General features: G+C 49.5%; 1 protein-coding gene across 1 annotated transcript in view; it reads left to right on the top strand.

The window, feature by feature from the left end:
• Positions 1-1,299: 1,299 nt before the first annotated feature.
• Mvb12b (multivesicular body subunit 12B) overlaps positions 1,300-24,726 on the top strand; it is a 160,152-nt gene continuing 136,725 nt past the window's right edge. Inside the window, exons 1-2 of the mRNA XM_059260114.1 lie at positions 1,300-1,419; positions 14,165-14,287. Coding sequence (XP_059116097.1) covers positions 1,345-1,419; positions 14,165-14,287 — 198 coding nt within the window. The 5' untranslated portion in view covers positions 1,300-1,344. The remainder of the gene's footprint in view (positions 1,420-14,164; positions 14,288-24,726) is intronic.

The raw sequence follows: 24,726 nt of genomic DNA, 5'->3' as shown, positions 1-24,726 counted from the left end.
CAAAGGTGGACAGATGGGTGGCACACAGCACTTCTCATCTCCTTAGACAGCAGACACCTTTTATCAAAGCACATACATTCAGTTCTCTAGACAGTGCTCTGTACTTGTGTTCTTTTTGGTGAAATCTCTGTTGGATCTTGGTATTAGGGTTATGATGAATCTGTAAATACATTAGTTTTCCTTTTGCCTTTTAGCAGGTTTTTGTTGGAGACAGGGTCTCCCTACGAAGCCCTGGCTGTCCTGGAACTCGCTATGTAGACTAGGGCTGGCCTTGAACTTAGAGATTTGCCTGCCTCTGCCTCCTGAGTGCTGGAATTAAAAGTGATCGCCACACCGGGCTTTGTAGCAGTTCAATAACACAGATTGTCTGGCCCCTTATGGTGTGATTGGACTTGTTATAAATCCTTTGGACCAGTGGTGTTTCTGAGTGGCACAGATACCTGGAATACATGCACACATTTGGATCTTTTACTCCACAGGCACTTCTGCTTGGCACACTAGCTTCAGGACCTGGCTATTTCGGAAAAGCCTGAGATGTGTGACTATGAGTCCTGGTGCATGAGCAAATCAAGCTGGCTACTGTGTATGGTGCTGTTTTAAATGTCCAGTTTAGCACGTGTCCCCTCCAGGGCCTGCAGGCCCGGCTGCGCAGGGGCAGGTGGTTCAGGGATCAAAGGCTGTTGCTGCCTTTCTGCCCAGCCCGAGGGTCCTGCTCCATTTCATTGTGACTTCTTGTACCTTCCCCAGGCACTGCAGGGGCAGGCATCCTACTCCAGATGCCTCCTCAAGGATTGCCCCCAGGCCTCTGTGGGTAAACCATTTGCCCAGCAAGAGGGGCGAGCTGAGACCTGCTCTGAGCTTGGGGTCAGTCTGAGGCCCGGCTGCGCCGCCTTAGGTCAGCCGGGCAGTGGGAAGAGCAGAGGGGATCGCCCCGGGGTGCAGTCAAGCCTCCCAGGGCCAGGTGGGAGGGCGTCCCTGCAGAGGGCCACTCCGGGCCTGCAGGCCTGGGAGCCGGAGCGTCTTCCAGGGACCTACGGCCGAGCTGAACGGTGGACGAGGGGGACGGCGAGGCCTAGCGGAGCCGAGCGGAGGCCGACTGGGGGCGGGGACCGAGGGCGCCGGGGGCCACAGGGCGGTGCGCTCCCGGCTCCGCCACAGGCTGCGCGCCCCTCCCGCCCCGGCCCCGGCCCGAGCCGCCGCTGCCGCTGCCGCTGCCGCCGCCGCCGCCGCCAGGCCGCGCCCCGCCCCTCGCCGCCGCCGCTCCCGGGGAGGCTGCGCTCGAGCTGCGGCGCCGGCTGCAGCCGCCTGGGCCCCGGGCCCGGCTCCTCCCGCGCCGCCCGGGCGATGAGAAGCTGCTTCTGCGTGAGACGGAGCCGGGACCCGCCGCCGCCGCAGCCGCCGCCGCCCCAGCGGGGAACAGTTAAGTGAGGCCCGCGCGGGAGGACGGGCGGGGGCGGGCGGGCGCGGGAGGAGTCGGCCGGGCCCAGGCCTGCGGGCTGCGCGCCCGGCCCCGCGTGGGGACAGGCCCGGGAGGGTGGCCTCCGCCCTGCGCGGTGCTGTGGGCTCCCGGGGCTCCGGCCCGGCCTTGCGGCTGGAGCGAGCTGGGGACTCGAGTGGCAGCCCCGCTCCGAGGGTGGAGCCAGGTGAGGGGCGATGGTATCCACCGGGGCACACGCTGGGGACAGTTCCCTTGACTCGCCTGGCCAGGGGTCCGGCTCTCTGCTGTCACGTGGGTGCAGATGAGCGCGCACCTGACCCTCAGGCATCATTCCCTGTGGGTACCAAGACTGTAGGACACCTGTCTGCAAGGTGACCAGCCATCCAGGAAGCACGGTGGGCATGTTGATGAACCTCCCCTGGCAACGACTCCAGCCAGGGCAAGTGAGGCCTAAGGGGCTGCTTGGCACAGCACCCGGGACCACATCCTCAGATGAATGTGAATAAGGTAGACCCAGGAGCATCTTTGTTCCCTTTGTCTTCAGCACACAGCTGTCCCTGAATTATCAGCTGATCTCTCCTCTGTCCCCTGACCCCCAAGGACCTGTTCAGCAAGACAAGGGGCAAAACGACAGGCAGGCCCAATTCAAATGGCCATTGCCTCTTCTCCCTGCCCCCACGTGAGACCCAGGGCGCCTGGATTTCAGCCACATTGGCAGACAGCAGACAGGGCTCCTCTTTCAGGGCCTTTGTCTCTGGTGGTGCCTTCTTGGAAAGGGTTTCCCGACAGCTGGCTGGATCCTATCTCCTTTTACCAGGGCTGGCAAATCTTATCAGTTGTCTTGGAAAAGTTAGAAGATAAGCCCTGAAGAAACCTAAGCTAAATGACAAACTCCGAGTAGGCAGAGGTTAGTTACCAGAGATGGGAAATCGCTTGGGGGTGCTTTGAGGAATTGTGCCACACTCACATTGAAGCCAGTCTCTGAGAATCGGGGCTTCTGCAGGGGCTTGGTCCCCAAGACCCACGGAGGTCGATTGACAGAGCGGTGGCTGGTTCATTGGCTATAAAATCACCTTGTCTCATCGTCCATCCCTTCCTCTGGTTTTTGTGTCCTTGATATAGGCTAAGGACCTTTGCTGTGCCTATATTGGTGGACCTTGGCCACTTCAAGAATATTTCACTAAGGTTAAGTGCAAGGGCTTTAGAATGAGACCCTGGCCTGTGTCTGGCTTTTCTAATGAACTTTTCTGTGTCGCCATTTCCTGCTTACATAGACTGAAGCTAATGACTCTATGGGTTATGGTGGGATATAATGAAGTGTTGCAGGAGAATTTAATGCAGCACCTGCCATGGTGTGGTGGATTATCAGTAAAAGCAGTTAGAATTCTTTCTGGGGCTCAGGATCAAACTTGTGCATGTTGGTGAGCCCTACCACTGAGCCACATCCCCCAGCCCAGTTAGCAGTTACTGTTAAGCATTTGGTAATCAAGCTTGCTTACTTAGTTTATTTTTGAGTGCCTGTTTGCAGGCATAAGAAGGACCTTCTCAGGGCAATAGGAAGCTATGTTATAGTAAATGGGGCTTGAATTTGAGGGCTCAGGTTGAGTTCTGTCCCACTCTTTAGACCCTAGATGACCCTAATAAAACACTATCCCTTTCTTGAATCCCCATTTTCTTAATTGTAAAAGTGGCTTACAAATAATGCGTACCCCATAAGGATCATCAATCAGGAACGCACTTGACCCTTCAAGAGGCAGAAAGCCTCATGAAAATTAAGTGGGATCCAGCATGCAGCAATGCTTACGTGATTTGCTGCTGGGGTCAGGCCCCATCAGAAAAAGAATTCAGGAATATCTTGATTTTGTATGTGCTACAAGACCACATGGCCGTGTGAACACAATGGCTGAATGCCCCCTCGAGGCTTAAGGAGTAAGGGAGAGTCCCAACATTGAATTTTGCTCCATTTCATGGCAGAGCTGCTTCAGGGGCATCAGGAGCCAAGTGGCTTGGGTCTCTTTGCTATAGCCAGTTAGAAGTGCTCCGTGCTTCATGTCCAAAGGGCAATAGCTTCACCACACAGCCACATAATGACGGTGTTGGAGTTGAGTTGAGCATGGGCAGTATCAAGTGCTGCTGAGACAGAGAAGTGATATGTGACGGCATCCTGGATGTGGTTGGGCTGAGGACACTGGTTACTGGCTGTGGGTGGTGAGCAGAGCTTTCTTTGCCTGTTGGTGCTGCCGGTGGGGTGTCTGCAGGAAGCTGCTTCCTCTCCTGTCCCTGCCATCCCTGGGGCTCCCCTAGGCCTTCACCGTACTGTGCTGCCCCAGGGAATTTCTTTCCCAGTGCTGTGTGCAGAGCAGAGCCTAAGTCAGTTCCCTCCCTCCAGCTGCCTGGCAGGCAGAGCCACCACCAGGGTGGGTGACATCACCTCCCTTGTCGGGGACATCCTATGGTCAGTGTTTGGTTTAGTTGGCACACTCCTGGCGAGATGCTAAGCTTGTCCTGGCAGAAATATGAGAGCCCCATGGGCCCAGGGCCCAGGGCCACACACAGGAGCTCAGTATCTCAGCTTCTCTGAGGAGGGAGGGCCTTCTAGCTGGGATTTTTACTGATGTGTTCCTGTGTTCTCTTTATCTATAGATACAGATAGGTGTGCACATGCCACATCCACTCTTAAAAAAATTAAAAAACCAGATACCAACAGAATGTTCCGAAGAGTACCCTCATAGCCATTAAAAGAGAGAAATGCATGATTCTTTTAAAGGTCACCCTTGTGTGTGACAGCAGGCGAGGGTTACATGTGCGTGGAGGTCAGAGGACAGCTGGTAGGAGCCTGATTTCTCCTCCCACCATGTAGGTCCCAGGAATTAAGCTCAGGTCGTCACACTTAGTGGCAAGTTCCTTTACCTGCCGAACCGTCATCCTGACCCATACAAGAGTTTAAGATTCATTTTTATTTTAAATTATCTGTGTGTGTGTGTGTGTGTGTGTGTGTGTGTGTGTGTGTGTGTGTGTGTAGGCATGTATACATGAGTGCAGGTACTTTTGGAGGCCAGAAGAGAGTGTTGGAGCCTCTGGAGCTGGAGTTACAGGTGGTTATGCGCCACCCAACACGGGTGCTGGGAACCAAACGTGGGTCCTCTGCAAGAGCAGTAATCTGTTCTAATCCCTGAGCAACCTCTCCAGCTCCATACGTGAGTTCTTAATGAGCCATACAAACCTGTGAAGTTTATGGAAATGCAGAGTGCAGGGTTTCATTCCCAGATTTCACTGAGGCGGAGTGCCCAGGAAAGGGACCCCAGAACCTGTGTACTTAGTAAGCTCATTTGGGGTGTTCTTATGCCTGCTGAAATTTGAGAACTACGATTCTAGACACTTTTAGAAAAGTGTTAAATGCAGACAACATTAACTTTACCACCTTAGCTAGTGTTGAGTGTATAGATTGGTGGCAGGAAGTCCAGACACATAGTTGTGCAACTGATCTTTGAAACTTTTCTCTCTGTGTGTGTTTGTGTACCTTTGCATGTGTGTGGAGGTCAGAGGTCAACCTCAGGTACTACTACTCAGAACCACCCACATTGTTTTTTGGGGCAGGGTCTCTCATTGGACTAGGTCCATGATAATTAAACTAGGCTGGCCTAGGCTGCCCAGAAAGCCTCCCATCTAGGTCTCCTCAGCACTGGGATTATAAGCATGTGTTACTATTTCTGGCTTTTTATTTATATATTTATTCATTTTAAATTTGTTTTATGTGTCTGAATATTTTGCTTTGTATGTATGTTGGTGCACTTGTGTGCTGGTCCCCATAGAAGATGGAAGAGGGTCCCCTGGAACTGGGGCTACAGATGGTTGTAGGCCACCACGTAGGTGCTTGGAATTGAACCTAGATCCTCTGGAAGAACAACCAGTGTTATTTACAGCTGAGCCATCTCTCCAACACCACCCACCCACCTCCATCTGGCTTTTTGACATGGGTTTTGGGGGCTGAACTTAGGTCATCTTGTGTTTTCAAGGCTGGATCATTTCTCCAGCTCGCTGGACTTTCTTTGGCTTGCGAAATTGAAATATTAAACAACTCCGCGTGTCCCTTCCTTATGGTTCCTGGCAGCTTTCACTCTACTTTCTGTCTCCCTGAGTATGACCATGCTGGGAGCCTTAGGGAGCTGGAATGTTACAATGTGTAAGTTTTTCTGACTGGCTTATTTTACTTAGCACAGTATTCTCAGTTCGCCATGTTATAGTGTGGGTCAGATTTTCTCTCCTTTCAAGGGCCAAATGATGCATGATTGAACATATCTACTGAATTTCATTTGCCCATTCATATTTTGGCCACTGAATGAGGCTGCTCTGACTCTGATTTCAACTCTTTGGGGCACATAGCTTAGAAATGGATCATACTGAAATGTTATTTTTAATCCCTTGGGAAATTAGCACACTTTTTCCAAAAATGATGGCCACCATTTATATTCCCATCAATAACATCAAAGTGTCTGATTCTCCATCTCCTCCAGTGTTGGTTACCCTCTGGATACTTCCTTTTCTTTTGTAGGTAGCCAGCCGAATGGTTATAAGACACTTTTCACTGTGGTTTGGGTTTTAACTTGCACTTCCTAGAGACTTCCTAGCTGAACATCTCCTCCTGTGCTGCACACTGTCTGGGCATCTCTCACCCTTGGAGACGAGTCAGGTGACTCTTGTTTAGCTTAGTTCTTTATAGATTTGAACAGAACTCCTCAGATGCTGTGCGCAGAGGTGGCTGGCAACTGTCTTCCCCCACTGTTTGAGTCACCCCTTTACCCTGCTGACCGTGTCCTCCAGTGCAACTCTGCATGTTCCATTCACGTAATAATTCCACAGAGAAAATGTATCTACGCCCCCGGCTTCATTTGGTGAGATCTCAGGCCTGGGTTGAATGAGGGTAGAGCCCACAGCTGTGAGTGTCTGAGCTTCGGCTGGCATTCTGGTCAGACTGGAAAGCCGTGCCTTCTCCATTACTACGCTCTGCTGGCCATCCTGCACTGGCTGATGATGTAGGAGGCCTGAGGAGGCTTGAAGGAGTTCGTGTAGGTGGGAGAAACATCGCTGAGTCCTGGCACACCTTGCTTCAGACCACTGGTCCCTTGCCCTGGGCACCATTGCTTATCCTGTGGAATAGACAGCAGTACTGTTTTCTTTTCGTTTTTGGTTTGTTTTTTTGAGACAGGATTCCACTGTGTAGCCCTGGCTGTCCTGGATCTCACTCTGTAGACCAGGCTGGCCTGGAACTCACAGAGATCCACCTGCTTCTGCCTCCCGAGTGCTGGGATTAAAGGTGTGTGCCACCACCGCCCAGCACCGTGTTTTTAAAATTGAGTTTAGCTGGATTTTGTTTATTTGTTTGTTTTGGCATTTCATAAACGGTTTTTTTTTTCAGAGCCCATCTACTGCTTGCTGTACCCCCCCAGTCCCTATTTGTTCAGACCACTGAGTCTTTGTCAGTGTCATCGAGACTTGTAGCATCCCCACCCTCTGTCTTCTAGGGGACAGCTCTTCCCTCTAAGGGAGGTGTCCCCTCATTTGCAGCTCCTTGCCTTGGGGCCATTCCCTGCAGTCTGGGCACATCTCATCTGTTGCTGCCACTCAGCATTGTGGAGCTTCTCCCAGTCTGCATTATCCAGTCTCAGCCCAGATCCAGAACCAGGGTAGGGAGTGAGGTTGCTGTTGATAGACAAACTGACAGGCCCTCGTCCATCACCATTGCATTGAGATCCACTTTGGAAAAGTCTAGAAGACTGCAGGGTCTCCTCCCCTCCACAAGTAGTTGAGGTTGTCCTTCTGGGACGTCAGTGACCCTGCCTGGGGTCCCATCAAAAGGGGCCAGATAGATTTGCTTCTTGCTGCATTATGCAGTACCCTTAATCCAGTGAAACTTGGGCAGTATTTGAGAAGGCAGGACCCTCATTCATTCATTCATTATTCTTTATCCATACATAATAGACCATGTATTGAGCATTTAGTATGAGCATCGCACTATGGCACACATAGCATACCTTTGAACAGTGTTAGGAAAGCGTATAGCCCGAACAGCAAGGCTATGTGTGCACACACCTTTGTTCACACTTGTTTACATGGGCATATGTGTACAATGAGATCATCTGCTAAGGATGATATTCGAGCTCTGGGTGATGGCACTTGTCTGGATGGGCAGCTGGAGAGGTGCCTGACATGTTGAATGGTGGGGTTGGTGTCTGTGGAAGAGAAGCTGGGTACTCTGGCTGGCCTGTGATGGGGAGGGAGAGGCTAGGGAACTCAGAGATTATTCTCAATGGAAGTCACCTTCCAGTTCATTCCATTCATTAATTGATCATTTGCTTATCAAATGTGTAATAAGGACCTGCAGTGGGGTTCTTGAATTGCAGGTGGTAACCAGCTGCTTCAGCATCAGCTGAGATCCTGTGAGAATGCAGCTTCGTAGGCTCCTTGCCCACGTCCCTGGCAGCCCCTGGAATCTGTTTCTAGCATAGGGCTCAGGGCTGTGGGTTTTAGTGGCTTCCCAGGAGACCCTCCTGCATACAACCTGCCATCAGTCAGAAGACTCCTGCTACCAAGTGTAGGAGAGCATCCCTCTCGTCCTAGCTCTCCACAGATGTCTGACCCTGTTGGGGAGGGGGTGTGGGAGGATGTGTGAAGGTGAGCCAGGCTGGGGTGTCAGTGGGATATGCAGGTCAAGTCAGCCAGCAGGGTACCAGATACACCCCTGAGTTTTAGGAGAGAACTGGAAGGTCCTTGTGGAAGCTGTCAGCTGTCAGATGGACTGATTAGATTGATGAATGTACTAGAGAAACATTCAAGATGGGAAAGCCAAAAAGGATATGGGCTCTGCGGATGCTGGCCGTCAGGACAACGGTACGACTCACTTATACTGTGGCACTAAACAGAAAAGGATCCTTGCTTTTGGGACCTTCTGGGATGATTTTGTTTGCTGAGCATTTTCCTTCTATCAGGGTCTTCCAATATGGCATCACCAGACTAGATCTGATGGGAATAGGCAGGATCAGCCCTGGTTTGCTGTGTGCATACGCCAGGCAGAATGAGACTCACCTGTGTTCTGGTGGTCTCTGCCTTCTAGCTGTGTGCCAGGACATGTGCAGAGCTGTGTTCCAGGACATGTGCAGAGCTGTGTTCCAGGACATGTGTACAGCTGTGTTCCAGGACATGTGCAGAGCTGTGTTCCAGGACATGTGCAAAGCTGTGTTCCAGGACATGTGTACAGCTGTGTTCCAGGACATGTGCAGAGCTGTGTTCCAGGACATGTGCAGATCAGGGTTCCAGGGCATTCATAGAGCTAGGTACTTTGGCTGGGCAGTGCTGGGAAGCTCTATCCCACACTTGTGTGCTTTATGGGAACCATGTGTGGTCCTCAAATGATTAATATAAATCTGAGAAAGATCTGATTAGATTGATGCTTGTGTGTACCAGACTCTTCTATTAGGAAAAACTCAGACCTTTACTGGGGAAAAAGGAAGTGCTCACCATTGTTTTTTTGGTTTTTGGGTTTTTTTTTTCCCCTAGCTGGAAAATTCTGTGACCTAGGAGAGCTTAGAAAAATATTTGCCATCATTCCTGGTATCAGAACAGTCCTCCCCACAGTGACCTGCTGCCCCAACTGTCCAATAGCAGTTGCTCAGGGATTCGACTTCTAATGGTCACCAGCTTAGCTGTGCACATTCCAAGGTGCAGGCAGAGCAGGTCCTGTGTGAGGCTCTCCAGCAGATGGCCCTCAGCGGTGCACTGTCCCTGTCAGGTAGCCTGATGCTGGCCGCACTCCCTACCGGGTGCTGCATGGCGCCTGGTCTCAGCTCTGTGTTCTTCTGTGCAGTGTCATGTGTGATGGGGAGGCCCAGCCATAGTCTACCTTCCTCAGGGTAGGATAGCACCTTGCAGAAAGGTGCTGGTGTTTGGGAGGTCCCAGAGACCGTCCCTGCCACTGGGAAAGAGTTGCAGAGCCCTTCCTGTCTGAGGACACCAGGCTTTAGCAGCAGCTGCACTGGGGAAAGCGTCCACCCATGTACCCTTGGAGAGTGAACACGTCTCCCTCTCCTTTCCTGCCCCACAAGCAGCGGGGTATAGGCAGACAGTTTGTGGTTTTGCTGCCCTTGAACTTGGAACCCAGGCAAGCTGAACACAGTTCATCCTTCTGCAGGGACTTAATTAACCCACTGATTTTACCATTTCAATTACAGTCGGCCAGTTTAGCCCCCCGCCCCCGCCCCGTACTTTGAAATCACTCTTTTCAGAAGATATGTGATCATGCCTTAGCCCTGGTGGGCAGTGCTGGCACTGCTTCTGAGCCAGCCTCCTTGTGCTCTCTGCAGGGAGGCCGGGATGGCAGGGAGGCCGGCCTCCTTTGAAGGCCGCAGCTCCTGCCCCCTGCAGTCCTCGCCCTGGAAAACACTTTAAACTCCCTGGCCCACTCCCCATCGCTGGAAGGGCCTCTGTGGAGGGACTGTGTGTTGTTAGCTGGGTTTTGATTTCAGTACTGGAGTTGATAGAACGAGATAAACCCCAGGCTCACTGAGGCTGTGGAAATTAAACAGAGATGATATCAAAGTTCCCCTGAGTTTTCAGCTGTGCTACACACAGTAGCTTCACTTTCTCCCTGGCTGGGGCTGGAGGCAGCCTTTGATTCTGAAACAATGGGCAACATCAGTTAAGCCCAGAACGGCTGGCTTTGGGGGATTAAGTGCATGGCTGTGGTAATTCTTTGATCAGCTACAAGGGAGCAGTGTGGCGGCTGGCCACCACACTGTGAAGGGGCTTCATAGTTAAAGCTCCTTTCTCTGTGAACCTGGGGTGACAGTGTTGTTGAGGTGCTGCCGTGGGGGGGACCAAACCTCCTCCTGGCCAGTCCTCCTTTGTGAATGCAGCTAGCATGGTGTGGAGGGGGAAAGACCCCCTCTCACCTGTATGTGCATGCACACTTGCCTGGAGCAGGGCTCTGCAGCCCTCAGTCTGAGAATGATCCAGCAGAGGCCCGTGCCCCACTCCCTCCCTCAGGAAAAGTCACTGGGGACTGGAAGGTCACATCAGAACAGCTCAAGGTCACTGTGACTCTCAAGTGCCCAACACTGTGCTTCCTTACCTGGCCTGTGTTGAGAACCCACTGGGCCCAGTGTCTGTTACCTAGCTTCTCCAATAGGGTGTCCACTCTGGCTTCCCCTGTGGACACCTTCCTGCGGCTGCAGCTGGACGGTACAGGCTTGCCTCTCTCCCGGCTTCCTTCCTCCAGGTCGGCCCTGATGCTCTTTGGTAATGGAGCCCCTGTGTGCTGTGGATCCTGCACACGCCAGCCCATAGATCATCCCATTCCCTCCTGTGCCGAGCTCAGATCTCCCTCATTAGGCCTGAATTTACCTCTGTCCTACACAAACATGGCCTTAGCTCATTTTTATTGTTGTAAATTATTTATGAGGGGTATGTTGAATCTCGAAACTGAGGTGTGAGGGAAATTAATCCCATGCTACTTTTATCTTTCTGTACTCTTCCCCTTTACTTGACTTACTGAGCTATGGCCAGGGAAAGAGGCGCTTTGGCATTTTAAAATATAATTAGTGTTGAAACTGCTTTCCCACTTGGGCAGGATGTGGGTCTCTGTGTGCCGTGAAACAGAGCACAGGCTAGCCTGAGGACTGCCAGCTGCCAGGGTCTGGGAACAAGCCTCAGTTTCCCTTATACAACATAAGGCTAGCTTGGTGGGCCCTCCTGCTCCGAGGTGAGTTTCAGCTGACTTGCAGAGTTCTGTACAGACTTAAAGGGGTGTGTTCATGTGGCTGAGGAGCCACTAAGGGGGAACCAGAGTTGCTGTGGGAAGGCCTTTTGTATTTCACCCAGTCACCTCCTGCCTGGCAGGTCAATGATGGCCTTAAACACCTGCTCCCTAGCTCTCCTTCCGGGCCCTCTATTAGGCTCCTATTCATAGCCCCTCTCATTCCTGGCAGAGGCCTGGCCCACGACCCTGGATGGCAGGGTCCTGTTCTGCTCCTGTGCCTTCCCTTGGAGCTGGAGACTCCAAGCAGCCTGAGGAAACATGGAGAGCAGGTTAATAAATGGCCTTTTGTTAGGAAGGTCAATTGAAGTGCCGGTCGAGATGCTGTTAGAAGTAATTTGCAGTCAGAAAATATGTAATTCAGGGCAAGCCACTTTGAGCGATGGCCTCTGCCATGGATATCTTGGGCGTTTCTCATTAAGAGGCTCCTTGGCTGGTGGCGGCCATGCCCCACCGCTAAGTGGGCCTCAGCCCCTGGAACAGCCATTTGTCTCCGAGGCACAAAGGCTGCCTTGATCCCCAGGGCACAGCAACTCAGCAGCCGGGGGAGAGAAGCGGGGCGAGCATGGAGATGACTGCAGGCTGCATGGAGACCTGCCGTGGGCTGGGCAGGCTGGCTCCGGAGCTCGGAGGCCCCGCTCATTGTCTGCTTCAGCCGGAGGCTGCCTGCCTGCAGCCATCTTGGAAACTGCTTCTGGGTGTCTCCCCAGGTGCATTGTGGGAGCAGTACCTTCCCCTTGTGAGCACCTTCACCCTCACCCTGCCATCATGCCTTGTGGAGTGCATTGCCATCCCAGACCATGTGTCTCCCAGCCAATGAGATATTCCCTGTGTGTGCTCACTTAATCTCTCTCTGCCTCCTCCCTTTCCCATCCTCTCCTCCTTCCTTTCCTTCCCTTTTCTGCTTTTTGTTCCCTTCCCTTTCCCTTTGATAGTAAAGGCAGTAGTCTTCAAACAATATTTTGTTGTTTCACGTGTCCTTTATTAAACTCACAGCGTGATATTTAACACTGGCAGGATTCGTACATTCTGCTAATGAGTTGTTAATTGCAAAGCATTTTTGGTAACCAACAGCAGGTACCAATATTTTGCAAACTGCAGCCGTGTGGTTTTTATGTTCCCATAATACAGACTTTTTCAGGGGCAGAGCATTTTGTTTAGAGAGTTGCTCTGGATTGGGCAGGTGCAGGAGTTTAACCCTAAACCCATATTGGGGTCACACGTGTGGAGTCACTCGGTAAATATTTGCTTAATACCTACTGGGTGTAAGAGCACTAAGCCCCGCCTGTTACAGATAAAACCTGCTAGAAAATGAAAATCGAAACTGGGAAAGGGTAGAGTGGTGTGGCATGGTTGCCACCTCCTGCCCCGGGTTGTTGGAAGCTTATTTTTGGTATAAGCAAATAAAATATAACTCCGTAACTTGGCTGAGAGGGCAGGGGTGCCAGGCACGGCGAAGCCCTATCCATAAACAAGTCTGTTTCTGGGGTGCTTTGTGGGTTCTGCTGACTAAATGGGTGACCTGTGTGTAGCATTTTGGTGGTTCCTGTGAGGTAGGCTACAGCATTTTGAGCGGCCAGTGCCTTTTGATCAGAGGCTGAGGAGCAGGAACTTGCCCCCTGCTGCCTCTTTGGGCAGGATGTTTGGTTTGCTTTTGAAACTGTAGCCAGCCTTGAGAGCGCTGCAGCCAGCGGGTGTAATGGCTGCAGAGAGGTGGGATTTGTTTGTTCTTTTTCCACAGCTTGCCCAGTAACAGTACTCTGTATCAGGTGTTGCTGTTTTTGTTTGGTGTCTGGGGCACTGCCACCCCAGCCTCCAGGACCACTGCTCCCCACACTTCATCAGCCTCCTCCACTGGTCCTGTGCAGAAGCATTGAGAAGCAGTATAGTAATTCCACGTTCCTTCTTTTCATCCCAGTGACCAGTGAGAATTAGGATCACTGTTAGTGCTTAGCTTTGAGGAAGTGCCACTTGACCCGGGGGCGGTTACTAGACAAAGAAATGGGCCAGACCCCTAGTGAGTGGTGCTTCCCATTGCTGCCCAAGCCAGAACCCATGTGCTCTTAAGCCCTTCAGTCCACCTGCTTTTTTTCTGGGTGCCTACTGTGTGTCCAGGACCTCTCTGGACCCTTCTTTTATATCCTCTCTCTTAGTTTTTGCAACAGATGGGGAGTGGATCAAGACCTCATTTTACAGTTGAGAGAAAGCTGGGTGGGGCTCTCCAAAGTTTAATTCCTTATTCAGACACTAACTTGTAAGTGTGGCATCCAGAGCCCGGTGCCTCCTGTGCCCAGGCCCCAAATGCCTTCTCTGTTTTAGGTGCTTGCTGAGTTCTCTGCTCAATGTCTAGCCATGGTGTGGCTAGACTGTATGTTTGGAATCCTAGCTCCATGTGGGAGCATTGTATGAGGGACAGAAGTTGCTCTGAGACTTCACAAGGGGAGCCCCTTCAGTATTGGTCCCTGTTCAGAAATCAGGCATTTGGGAGCAGAGTTAAGAACAATGTGGGGCTGGGCAGGTAGCTCAGTGGGTAGCATGCTTGTCTAGCCTACATAAAGCCCTGGGTTTCATCCCTAGTACCATATAAAACTAGATGTACACACCTTTAATATGAGCACTTGGAGCTGGACGCAGGAGGACAGGAGTTCGAGACCACCCTGGAACATAGGGCAATGTGCTTTGGGTTTGAGTTGAAATTACCTCCTGGGAGTAGACAGGAGCCCTCAGCATTCCATGCTAACAGCTTGAGGTGTGTCGGGGTGAATTCTTGATCTGAGTTCAGGGTCTGATAAGGCCAGGTAAGGAATGTAGAGCTCAGCTGAGGATAGCTGCCCCAGGATTCTCTGTCTCTGAGCTCTCACTCATTCACATTAAACAGAGTTTGAATTTTGTGCTCTCCGTTTCCTTTTCCAAACCAGGACCAAGCCACCATGCCTGAAGTCAAAGAACTTTCAGAAGCCTTGCCAGAGACGCCAATGGACCCCATCACCGGAGTCGGGGTGGTGGCTTCTCGGAACCGAGCCCCGACGGGCTATGATGTGGTAAGACACAATGTCAGCTTGTCGGTTCTGCCCTGTGTGGAAGATGTGCTTGTCTCTCAGAACTAGAATGACCAAAAGAGGAAGGTCACAGCCAGAGGAGGTGGCCAGGAGTTAAGAGGGCCTGCTGAGGTCATGGAGTGCGGGGATGATTTCCTGGCTTGGGCCAGAACTGGCTTTTGGTCATTTTTCACCTTTTAATTAAATCCACTGATTTCCAAAGTCACCTCGAGTTTTGATGGTTCGTGGAAAGGATTTAGGAAAGACCGTGGGGGGTTGTCTTGTATTGTGTCAGGAGTGTGCGTGTTCTGAGTGTGTTGTCCTTACAGTGATTAGCTTCTGTGCAGGCGGGAGCCCTGAGTCATGGCTCCCCAGTGTCGGGTCCAGTATTCAGGTAACTCTTGGTCATGGGGCTGTCCTGTGCCTCAGTCTGTGTGCAGCACCCCTGACCTCTACTTAGTTGAAGTGAAGAACACCCTAGATGTTTCTAGATGTTCCCCGGGGAAGGGTGGGTGGGCAAAATCAGTCCTTCTGAGAACCTCTCTGGTCAGTCTGCATCAAGTCCTTGCTGCAGAAAGAGGAGCCCATTAAAAACAGTAACAAAAAGCCCAACAAAGCAAAAACTCTCCTTCCCAAGTGAGTGTTGAGAAGCTCGGGAAGAGCTTTTTGACAAAAATATGCGTCTGGCCGGCCCCTGTCTTCAAAGCCCAGTTGGAATGTCTAACTTTCCATAAAATAGAATCATTAGGTATGGCTTTGTGCCATGAAACTCTTGGGAAGCTAATAAAAATGCTCCTGATTTGAGAAGCCGAAGCGTGCTTTGATGGATTGGGTCTGAGATGGCACATCGTGCATCAGACAGGGCTGGGAGCTCCTGGCCTGCTTGTGGGCCGCCCAGGGTCCCCTTGCACGGTTTGCAGGAGGCTCAAGCCCCGGGCCTGGTTCTCACATCTTCCTGTTCGTCTCTGTCCATCAGTATCTGTAGCGTTCTGGCTGCACCTTTGGGGTCACTCGGACCGCTTGGCTAGTGGGCGGCAGACGGCCTTCGATGGTTTGGCTTTCTGAAAGTCTCTGGAAGCCTGACAGGGGCACAATCCATCCCTATCATTTTCTTCCGACATCTAGCTTAGGGCAGGAGAACGTGGTGTCAAATGAGTGAAATTAATAAGCACATTTCACCATCATGCCGCACCATGCATTTTAGTGGAAGGTGAGCGGGGCAAGAGGCCGGAACTAGCTCGCCTGTAATTACCCAGCCTGCACATGGCCCTAGGCTCCTCTAAGAGCTTTCTGGGAGAGGGGTGGGAGTCCTCTCTTCCTCTGGCCTCTAGCCTCTTCTGAGATAAACATCTCATTCCCAAGAGCCCCGAGTTCAAGGGGAAAGGTGGAGAGGGCAGGGTGAGAGGAGGCGCTTCCCTCTCTGTTCATCTGGAGCTCCATATTAAGTCAACAGAAGTGCAGGGATGTTTGGGGAGGCTCCAAGAACTGACCAGAGGCTGAGGAAGCCTGTGGCAGCTGGAGGCTAGACCACTCCAGGCGTTCAGTCTGTCTAGGATTAACCCCTCCCTCCCTCACACCGTGAGATACTCTGACCAGCTTCCTGCCATTACTCACCAGAGGTGCTGCAGGCCCCAAGCTGCAGCCTGCCATGAAAGGCTTCCCAGGTACTGCTGTTGCTTGAAGCTAAAAATACCGAAAGTTCATTTATAAAAATGCAATTGAATGACTTCCCTTCTCTGGATGGACTAGGGGGCTGGAGGCCATTTGCTGACGGTCTCAGTTCATTGTCCCCATTCTGCAGTCTTCTGTGAACAGCCTCCCGTTTCTGTCCTGGAGTGACAGGCTGATGGGACCTGCTCTCAGATTGGACTGGGTCTCAGGAAAGTGTAGGAAAGGCTCAGAAGCAAGACTAGGGGCTGGAGTGAGAAAAAGGTGGAGTGAGAGAGGTGGGTGTGGATGCCTCTGAGGAACAGAGTGGAGGAGTGGGGGCTGGACCTGGCATAAAGGCGGGCAGGTGTCAAGCTGGCCTAGACACAAATCGGGAGGATTCCAGGGTGAGAGAGGGAGCATGTGGGCAGGGCCTGGCTGGTGGGGTCCCCATTGCTTGGCTCTTACACCTTCCTGCTGCTGTGTGCTGAGAAGCCAGCCTTGGGGGTGGCCTCCATGGGCAGCATGTGACTTGCCCACCCCCCATCTCCCTTCCTTTCCATAGTGTTGAAGCTAATTAGGCGACAAAACATTTCTTCAAAACTGCTGGTCTTGCATAATTTATAGCTGCCCAACATGTCCCAGGCCCTGTCTTCAGAATCACTGGAGCTGCCAATGTTTGAAGCATCAGATGTAGGTGCTGTGTGTACACTGGGACAAACCGGCTCCCCTCTGGGCAGTGGGTTGGGTTTAGGGAGCAAAAGGACCCACAGGCTCAAAATTGGAAACCTGCAAATGAAGGGTCAATTGTCACCAAAGCAGGAAGAAAAAAGAAAGAAAGAGAAACACAAAACACAAAACCATCTGTTCAGTGCTGAAGCAAGGTCAAGAAAGCTTGTGTGTTTTCATAATGCTCAAGGAATCAAAACCCTCGGGAGGAGGGGAGCGAGCTCTTGCCTGAAGCGTGTGGTAGACATTAAGAGTGAGCCACAGTTGTCCCTCAGTACTGACTGGAGCTGACACTCAGGTCTCTAGAAAGGCCAGGTGTGGTAGGAGGCCCCTGACCCTCATGGCCAGAGGACAGTTGACCTCTGACCCATAGGTGCTCCACTTCCTGTGCCACACTGTAGCGGGCGAGCAGTAAGGGACGTCTTGCCCCTGTGGGCCCCTGTCCCCTTCAGCATGGCCCTGCCACAAGGGACTGCTCCTGAGCAAAGAAATGGGGACTTGGAGGTCCCCATACCCCACAGCCCCTCATCAGAGGCTGGTTTCTTTTCAGATCTGAGCTTGCTTTGATAAAGGTAACAGGTGTTCCTCTTTTTTATTTTGATGGAAAATACTTTAAATCGGGCTGGAGAGATGGCTCAGAGGTTAAGAACACTGACTGCTCTTCCAGAGGTCCTGAGTTCAATTCCCAGCAACCACATGGTGGCCCACAACCACCTGTAATGAGATCTGGTGCCCTCTTCTGTATACATAATAAATAAATAAATCTTAAAAAAAAAAGAAAATAATTTAAACCAAGATTTACTGAAAACATGGAAAGTGGTTTTATGAGCAGCCCTTGGGCCCTGGTTTCCTGTGGCTTGAATCTGGCAAACTTCTGTGAACTGTCTGGGGACAGACCTGCACTTGAGAGGAGAACACACTTGGTGCTTGGTGGAGTGAGTGTAGTGACCGGCATTGTGCAAGAGGCCAGCAAGCCTGCCTCAGGAAGTCTGTCAGAAACTGTGGCTTCCTGTGGCAGCTGGGGAGGAGCTGGCTTCTCTTTTGACCTCCCCTGCCCCCAGCCCTACACTTCCAGGGTTGACCAAAGGCTCACTCAGACAATGGGGGAACAGTGGTTTGATACTTCCTTCTGCTCACAGAAGTGTCTGCTTCACTTTGCTAAGACTCGTAAAAAATAAAGCCTTAATTATTAGGATTGACAGACGAAGTTAGTTTTTCTTTTTAAATTTGAAATTTGTTTTGAGGTAATTCTGGATTTATATGCACTTTAAGAACTAATGCTGGCCGGGCGGTGGTGGCGCATGCCTTTAATCCCAGCACTCGGGAGGCAGAGCCAGGCGGATCTCTGTGAGTTCGAGGCCAGCCTGGGCTATCAAGTGAGTCCCAGGAAAGGCGCAAAGCTACACAGAGAAACCCTGCCTCGAAAAACCAAAAAAAAAAAAAAAAAAGAACTAATGCCACACTCTCAGCCTGCTGTCCAGGATCAAGTGGAGAGAGTGTTTGGAAACTAACACAGTTTCAGAACCAGGACTCCGAGTTTAATCAAATGACGTGTGATCAGGGATTAGTAGATTGCTCTTGAAAAGATGGTTTCGGCTCATGGTTCCCAAGAGGAACAGGCATGTCCTGCTGCTGGCAGGGCCAGGTGGGGAAGTGCCAAGGTGGAGAGGGCCTGGAGAGCAAAGGCAGCATGGGTGAGCGTGCAGCTTCTGTGGGCAAGGCCTGCAGCCTGTCTAGTGTAATGGTTGTGGGCTCTGGGCCACAGGGGGAGTGTCTGGTTGGCAGGTAGCTGATGTCTGGGGTGGCGGGACCTGATGCATGGGATCTGTGCCACCTAGTTTTTGTCACCTTGACATAAACCAGAGTCACCGGGGAAGAGGGACCCTCAACTGAGGAATTGACTCCATCAGACTGGCCTGTGGGCACATCTGTGGGACATTTCCTCTTCCTTTTTTAAATGTTTATTATTTTTGGTCATATATATGTGGCTGAGACAGAATGAATTTATGTGCTGTCAGTGGAGGCCAGAGGGCATCCTGAGTTACAGCTGGTTGTGAGCTACCTGCATGTGGGTGCTGGGAAGTGAGCCTGGGTCCTTGACAAGATTATTGCAAGGTACCCTTAACCACTGAGCCTTCTTTCTGTCCTGGGGGGTGAGCATATTCATTCTCATTCTCTCTCTCTTTCTGTCTCTCTCTGTCTCTGTCTCTCTCAAAAATGTTTGTTTAGTTTATGTGTATGGGAATTTTGCCTGCATGCAGGTCTGTGCACCAGGAGACCAGAGGATGGTGTTGGATCCCTGGAGCTGGAGTTACAGATGTTGTGAATCACCATGTGGGTTCTGGGAATTGAATCCAGAGTCTTCTAGAAGAGCAGCCCCCAGTGCTTTTAACCCCTGAGCCACATCTGTCAAGCCCCCCCGTGGGGCATTTTCTTGATTAATGATTGATGTGAGAGGGCTCAGCCCACTGTGGGAGGTGCGACCCCTAGGCAAGTTAGAAAGCATGCTGAGCAATCAATGGAGAGAAGCCAGTAAGCTGTGTTCCTCCTTGGTCTCTGCTTCAGCTCCTGCCTCCAGTTTCCTGCTTCTGGCTCCTGCCTTGGCTTCCCTAGTTGATGGACTATTGCCTAGAAGTGTAAGATGAAATTGATTAATAATAATTGTTGTGGGAGGGCCCAGCCCACTGTGGGCAGTATCACTCCCAGACATGTAGTCTAAGGTTTTGTTTTTTTTGTTTTTGTTTTTCGAGACAGGTTTTCTCTGTGTAGTTTTGGTGCCTGTCCTGGATCTTTCTCTGTAGATCAGGCTGGCCTCGAACTCACAGAGATCGGCCTGGCTCTGCCTCCCTGGCCTCAAGGTTTTATAAGAAAGCAGGATGAACAAGCCAGTAAGCAGCACCCCTCTGGGGTTTCTGCTCCAGGTTCTTGCCTTGAGCTCCTGTCCTAACTTCTCTCAGTGATGGACTATAATTTGTAAGTAATAAGATAAACTCTTTCCTCCCCGACTTGCTTTTGGTCATGGTATTTATCACAACAGAAGCCTGACTAGGACGAGCATTGTGTGAACTGATAATACAGATTACAGTATGCCATCTTTGGAGACCGGCTTTTGTTGATCCAGACTTCAGCCTCATTCTGCAGCGGTTCTTCCTGAGAGCAGTCTCATGAGTCAGTAGTTCCTTTCGGATAAGTGACCCAGGGTGTGGATGCACCATGCTGATTATTCACCCACTGAAGGGTATGGCCGTCTGCTACGTTGGGAGCGATTGCAAGCGCAGTGCTCATGTGCAGGCTCTTCTGTGGACCTCAGCTTTCACAGCTATGGTGTGAGAGTGTTTGCTCAGTGTGCAGTAGTTGTGTGTTTAGCTTTCAGAATACTAAATGGCTGGCCGGTGTGGCTTATGGTGTAGGAGCGATGCAGTTCCCTGTGTCTTTTCCCGCCCTCGTCGTAGGTATTTTTGCTGTTGCAGCCACTCCGACAGGTATGCAGCGGTCACTTTCTAGGTGTCAGGGTTTCCTAGTGACTTGTGCTGTGCCAAGCTCTTCACAGGCCCATTCCCCGTCTGTGGGTCTCCGTGCAGGGCTCTCTGTGTCATTTCTTACTTGACTTTCCAGAGTTCTTGGCTTAGTTCATTTTTACAGAAGATGTGAACTTGGATTGAGCTTCCCCCTTACCCCCTTCGCAGACCAAACACACCATTTGTGGAAAAGGTGGTCTTTCCTTTTGAACCTGTGACAGAGGTGGTGGACATGGGTGTGGTTCTCTGTTCAGTCCTTGTGTCTGTCCTGTTGCTAGTACCACATAATGTTGTCAGTCATGTAAAGTTGTGTAACTAAGTCCCAAAGTCAGTATAATGACCTCTCCCTCCCCCCTTCACCCCCTCTTGTTTGAGACAGGGTTTTGCTATGTAGCTCTGACTGGCCTGGAACGCACTATGTAACCCTAACTGTTCTGTCTTGTGTCAGTCGTCCTGCTTTGCCTCCTAGGTACAGTTTTAATTTGTTTGTTGTTTTATTGGTGGCTGTTTTTTCAAGGTTGTTTGTGTCTGTCCTATAACTTTTAGAATAGTATCATCTATATCAACAAAAAATTCCCTTGTGAATTTGAAGGGCATTAATGTTAGATCTGTGTAGGACTTGGACATCTTTATCTTTTAGAGTGAGCTTTCTAATTCCTCAACCATGGTACAGTATTTGGGTCTTTGATTTCTTTCACATTTCATACTTTTTAAACATATAAATAGACCCATGTTTTGGTAGATCTAAGTGTGGGTACTTTTTAGAATTCGCTTTTTTTTTTTTTTTAAATTTATCGTGCATGTGGGAGTGAACCATAGTGCATGTGTGGAAGTCAGAGGTAATTTGCAGGACTATGCTCTGTCCTTCTGCTGTGTGGTCCCTGATGTATGAAGTGAGGTCATCAGGCTTGGCAAGTGTCTTTACCAATTGAGCCATCTTACCGGCCCCAGAGTATTCTGGTTTTTATTTTGAATGATTATAGATTGAGTTGTGCTTTAATTTTGGTATTCTAACTACTGTTACATAGGAATATCATTACTGCTTGTGGGTTTCTAACCAGCCTTTTGTTTCCTGGTCTCGCTTGATGCAGAAACAGGGTGGTGAGCTTAGCTACCCTCGTTCTGTTGATCATAGGGGAAAATACTCACTATCAAGTATGTTGACTACAGATCCTACTGTAGATATCTTTACCAAGTTAGGAAGTTTCTGTTCATGTTTTTTCTGAGAATATCATGATCTACAGATGAATTCTTAGATACCTTTTCTGCATCAGTTGATATAACCATATGATTCTTTTTCTTTATCTTGTTAACATGGCAGATTACATTGAATATTGAATAGCGTGCACCCCTAAAATAAATCCCATTTGGTCATGATATATACTTGTATACTGGTGAATTCTCTTTGCTAATTTTTTGAAGAATTTCTGTGCCTATGTTCATGAGGAATATCATTTGCTGTTTCCTTGATTTTATACTATTTTTGTCTGGTTCACTAATTCTAGATTCATGGACTGATTAGAAATTGTCTCTCCTTATTCTACATTCTGAGGAGACTGTATAACTGGTGTTAATTACTCATTAAATGTAAGAGCCTCCTGAGTCTGGAGATTTAACTCTTTCAAGTTTGAAAATTTCAAATTCAGTTTCCTTAATAATCAGAGGGCTGTTCATATGTTCTTAGTGAACTGTGGCAGCTTACTTTCTTCAAGGAATTTGTTTGTTCCATTTGCATTATCAAGTGTGCGTAGAATGCTCATAACATTCCCTCATTCTTTTGCCGTCTACAGAGGTTGTAGTGACTTTTTTGTATTGATAATTTATGTCTTCTTTCTTAGCCTTCCTAGAAGTTAATCAGCTTTATTGATATTTTTCCCAAAACAACTGTTTCATTGATGTTTATATATTGATTTTTTTCTTTCAGTTTCATTGATTTCTGTTATTATTTTCTTCTGTTTGCTTTGGGCTTATTTTGTTCATTTTCTATATTCCCGAAGTGGAAGCTTAATGGGCTGATTTGAGACTTTTCCTTTTTATTTATTTTGTTAGCTCTTTGAGAATTTCATTTTTTTATTCTATCATTCCCTTCCCCAACTCCTCCAAGATCTGTTCTGCCTTTCCTTTGAGTCCCCATCCCCAATAAACCCATCAATCCCATTTGTGCTGCCCAGTGGGTGTGTGGCCTTCCACTGGAGTGTGGTTGACTTACCAGAGGCTACAACACTCTTAAAAAACAGACCCTTTCTCTCCCAGTAGCCGTCAGTTGCCAGTATCTCCTTGGCCAGAAGTAAAACACTGTGCACAGCTCCCCGCTCCAGATGTGGATTTGGTGTGGCTTGTGCTTACACAGGTCTTGTGCATGCTGTCAAAACTGCATGAGTTCATCCATACAGCCACCCTGCTGTGTCCTTTAGTCACCCACCCCCTCTTCTGCGCTGATCCCCGAGCCTGGGAGGAGGGGTGTGTACAGATGTCCCGTTTATGCCTGAGCAGCCCATGGTCTCCTACTCTGCACCTGGACCAGTTGTGGTCTCTGTGTTAATTGCCGTCTCCTGCAAGTAGAAGTCTCTGATGAGGTCTGAGAGATTCATAATCTTCTGTCAGATTTGTTTTGAAAGATGGGCTCTCACTCTGTAGCTTAGGCTTGTCTGGAACTTGCAGTGATTCTCCTGTCTCAGCCTCCTAAATGCTGGAATTACAAGCACAAGCCTCCGTGCGCCACTTTTCCTCACTTCTGGTGGGTTTTGTGTCCAGATCTACCTCAGCATTGCTTTTCTTGCTTCACAGGTTTCCATGTTTTATTTACACTTTTCAGTACATTTAAACTTTCATTTAGATGATGTATTTGATACGTAAAGTATTTAACACCTAGTTTCCAGATACTGAGAGGATTTCCTTATTGATTTCTAGTTTGACTCCATTGTGGTTGGAGAGAATGCGGATTCTGGTTCTTGTAAACCGGTAGAGGTCTCGTAGCCACCAAAGGATCTGAGTGGTCTGTGCTGCAGGGCACGTGAAGCAGGCATGTTCCGCTGGTGGTGAAGTGCTCTCCGAAGGTCGAGTAGATGCTCTTGGTTGACAGTGTTCTTGTTTTGCTCTAGATCCTGTTCATTTTCTATGGGGGTCTGGCCAGTTTTTGAGAGAGCTGTGTTGGAAGCTCTTACCATAATTATGGATTTATCTTTTGTTTTCTTTTCAGCTGTCAGTTTTTGCTTCACAGATGTATTTTACAGGACCATCGGATGGTCTTCTTAGTGGACTGACTGATGACTTCATCCCTTTTGACCATTAATTTCATTGTTTTATGTGATATAGATATCCCTTTCAACTAAGTACTTACATACTTTTTCACACTTTTATAGCCACCCTCTCTACAGTCTTAGGGTTTCTATTGCTGCAGTGAAACATCATGACCCTGAGCAACTTGAGGAGGAAAGGGTTTATTTTGCTTACATTTCCACATCACATTCATAGTTGAAGGCAGCCAGGGCAGGCACTTGAGGTAGGAACCCAGAAGCAGGAAGTGTTGCAGAGGCCATGGAGGAATGCTGCTTGCTGGCTTACTCCGTCTGGCTTAGTCTGCTCTCATATCGCACTCAGGACCATCTGCTCTGGAATGGCACTGCCCACAGTGAGTTGGCCCTCCTCCATCAATCATCAGTCAAGAAAATGAACCACAGGCTTGCCCATAGGTCAGTCTGGTGGAGACATTTTCTCAGTCGAAGTTCTCTTTTCTTAAATGGCTTTGGCTTGTGTCAAGGTGATGTAAGATTAGCCAGCACACGCATTATATGTGTAGTCAGGATGGTCTCACATACCTGCCTCTACTTCCTGAGTGTTGGAATTAAAGGCGTGTGCCTCCATGTCTGCCTTTGAGACACACTTCTTAGGGGCAGATGTGCTTATATCACTTTTTAAAATGGACTCTGCTAATCCCTAGCCCTTTAATAGGTATACTTGGGCCATTTATACTTAATACAGATTTTGATATCTCAGTGCTTAACTAAACCATTTTATTTTTTGTTTTCCATTTAGTCTTTGTTTTTGTTCTGTTTTCTTTTGAATTAGTTGGACATTTGTTGTGATCCTATTTTGGCTTATTGAAGTGTTTTGAGTGGTTCTTTCTGTCGGGGATTCTAGCCTATCCGTCTACCAGCATCATTTTACCAGTTCTCAAGTGAAATTAGACCGTTCCCTCCTTCCCCAGCCTTCATTAACAGCACAGCATCATCATCACATTTCCTGCACATGTGCTTCATGCTGTGCAACCCAGCATCATGTTCCTCACCATGGCGTGTGGGATTGAGGGTGTTCACAAGGAGGAAATCCATATTTACTCATTTTCATTGACTTGTTTTCTTCTTTCTGAGACTATCTTGTTGTAGAATAATCTTTTTGTACACGTGAAGAAGTGTCACTTGGGTTGGTTTAATAAAAAGTTAAACAGCTAATAGCTAGGCAGGATTTTTGGGGCAGAGAGAATGCTGGGAAGAAGAAGGCAGAGTCACCAGCCAGATGTGGAGGAAGCAGGAAAGCAGGTTGAACAGT

This window comes from Peromyscus eremicus, chromosome 4 (assembly GCF_949786415.1).
Source record: "Peromyscus eremicus chromosome 4, PerEre_H2_v1, whole genome shotgun sequence".
NCBI lineage: Eukaryota > Metazoa > Chordata > Mammalia > Rodentia > Cricetidae > Peromyscus > Peromyscus eremicus.
The sequence above is the reverse complement of the archived record's forward strand: the minus strand, read 5'-3'. Positions and strand labels throughout refer to the sequence as shown.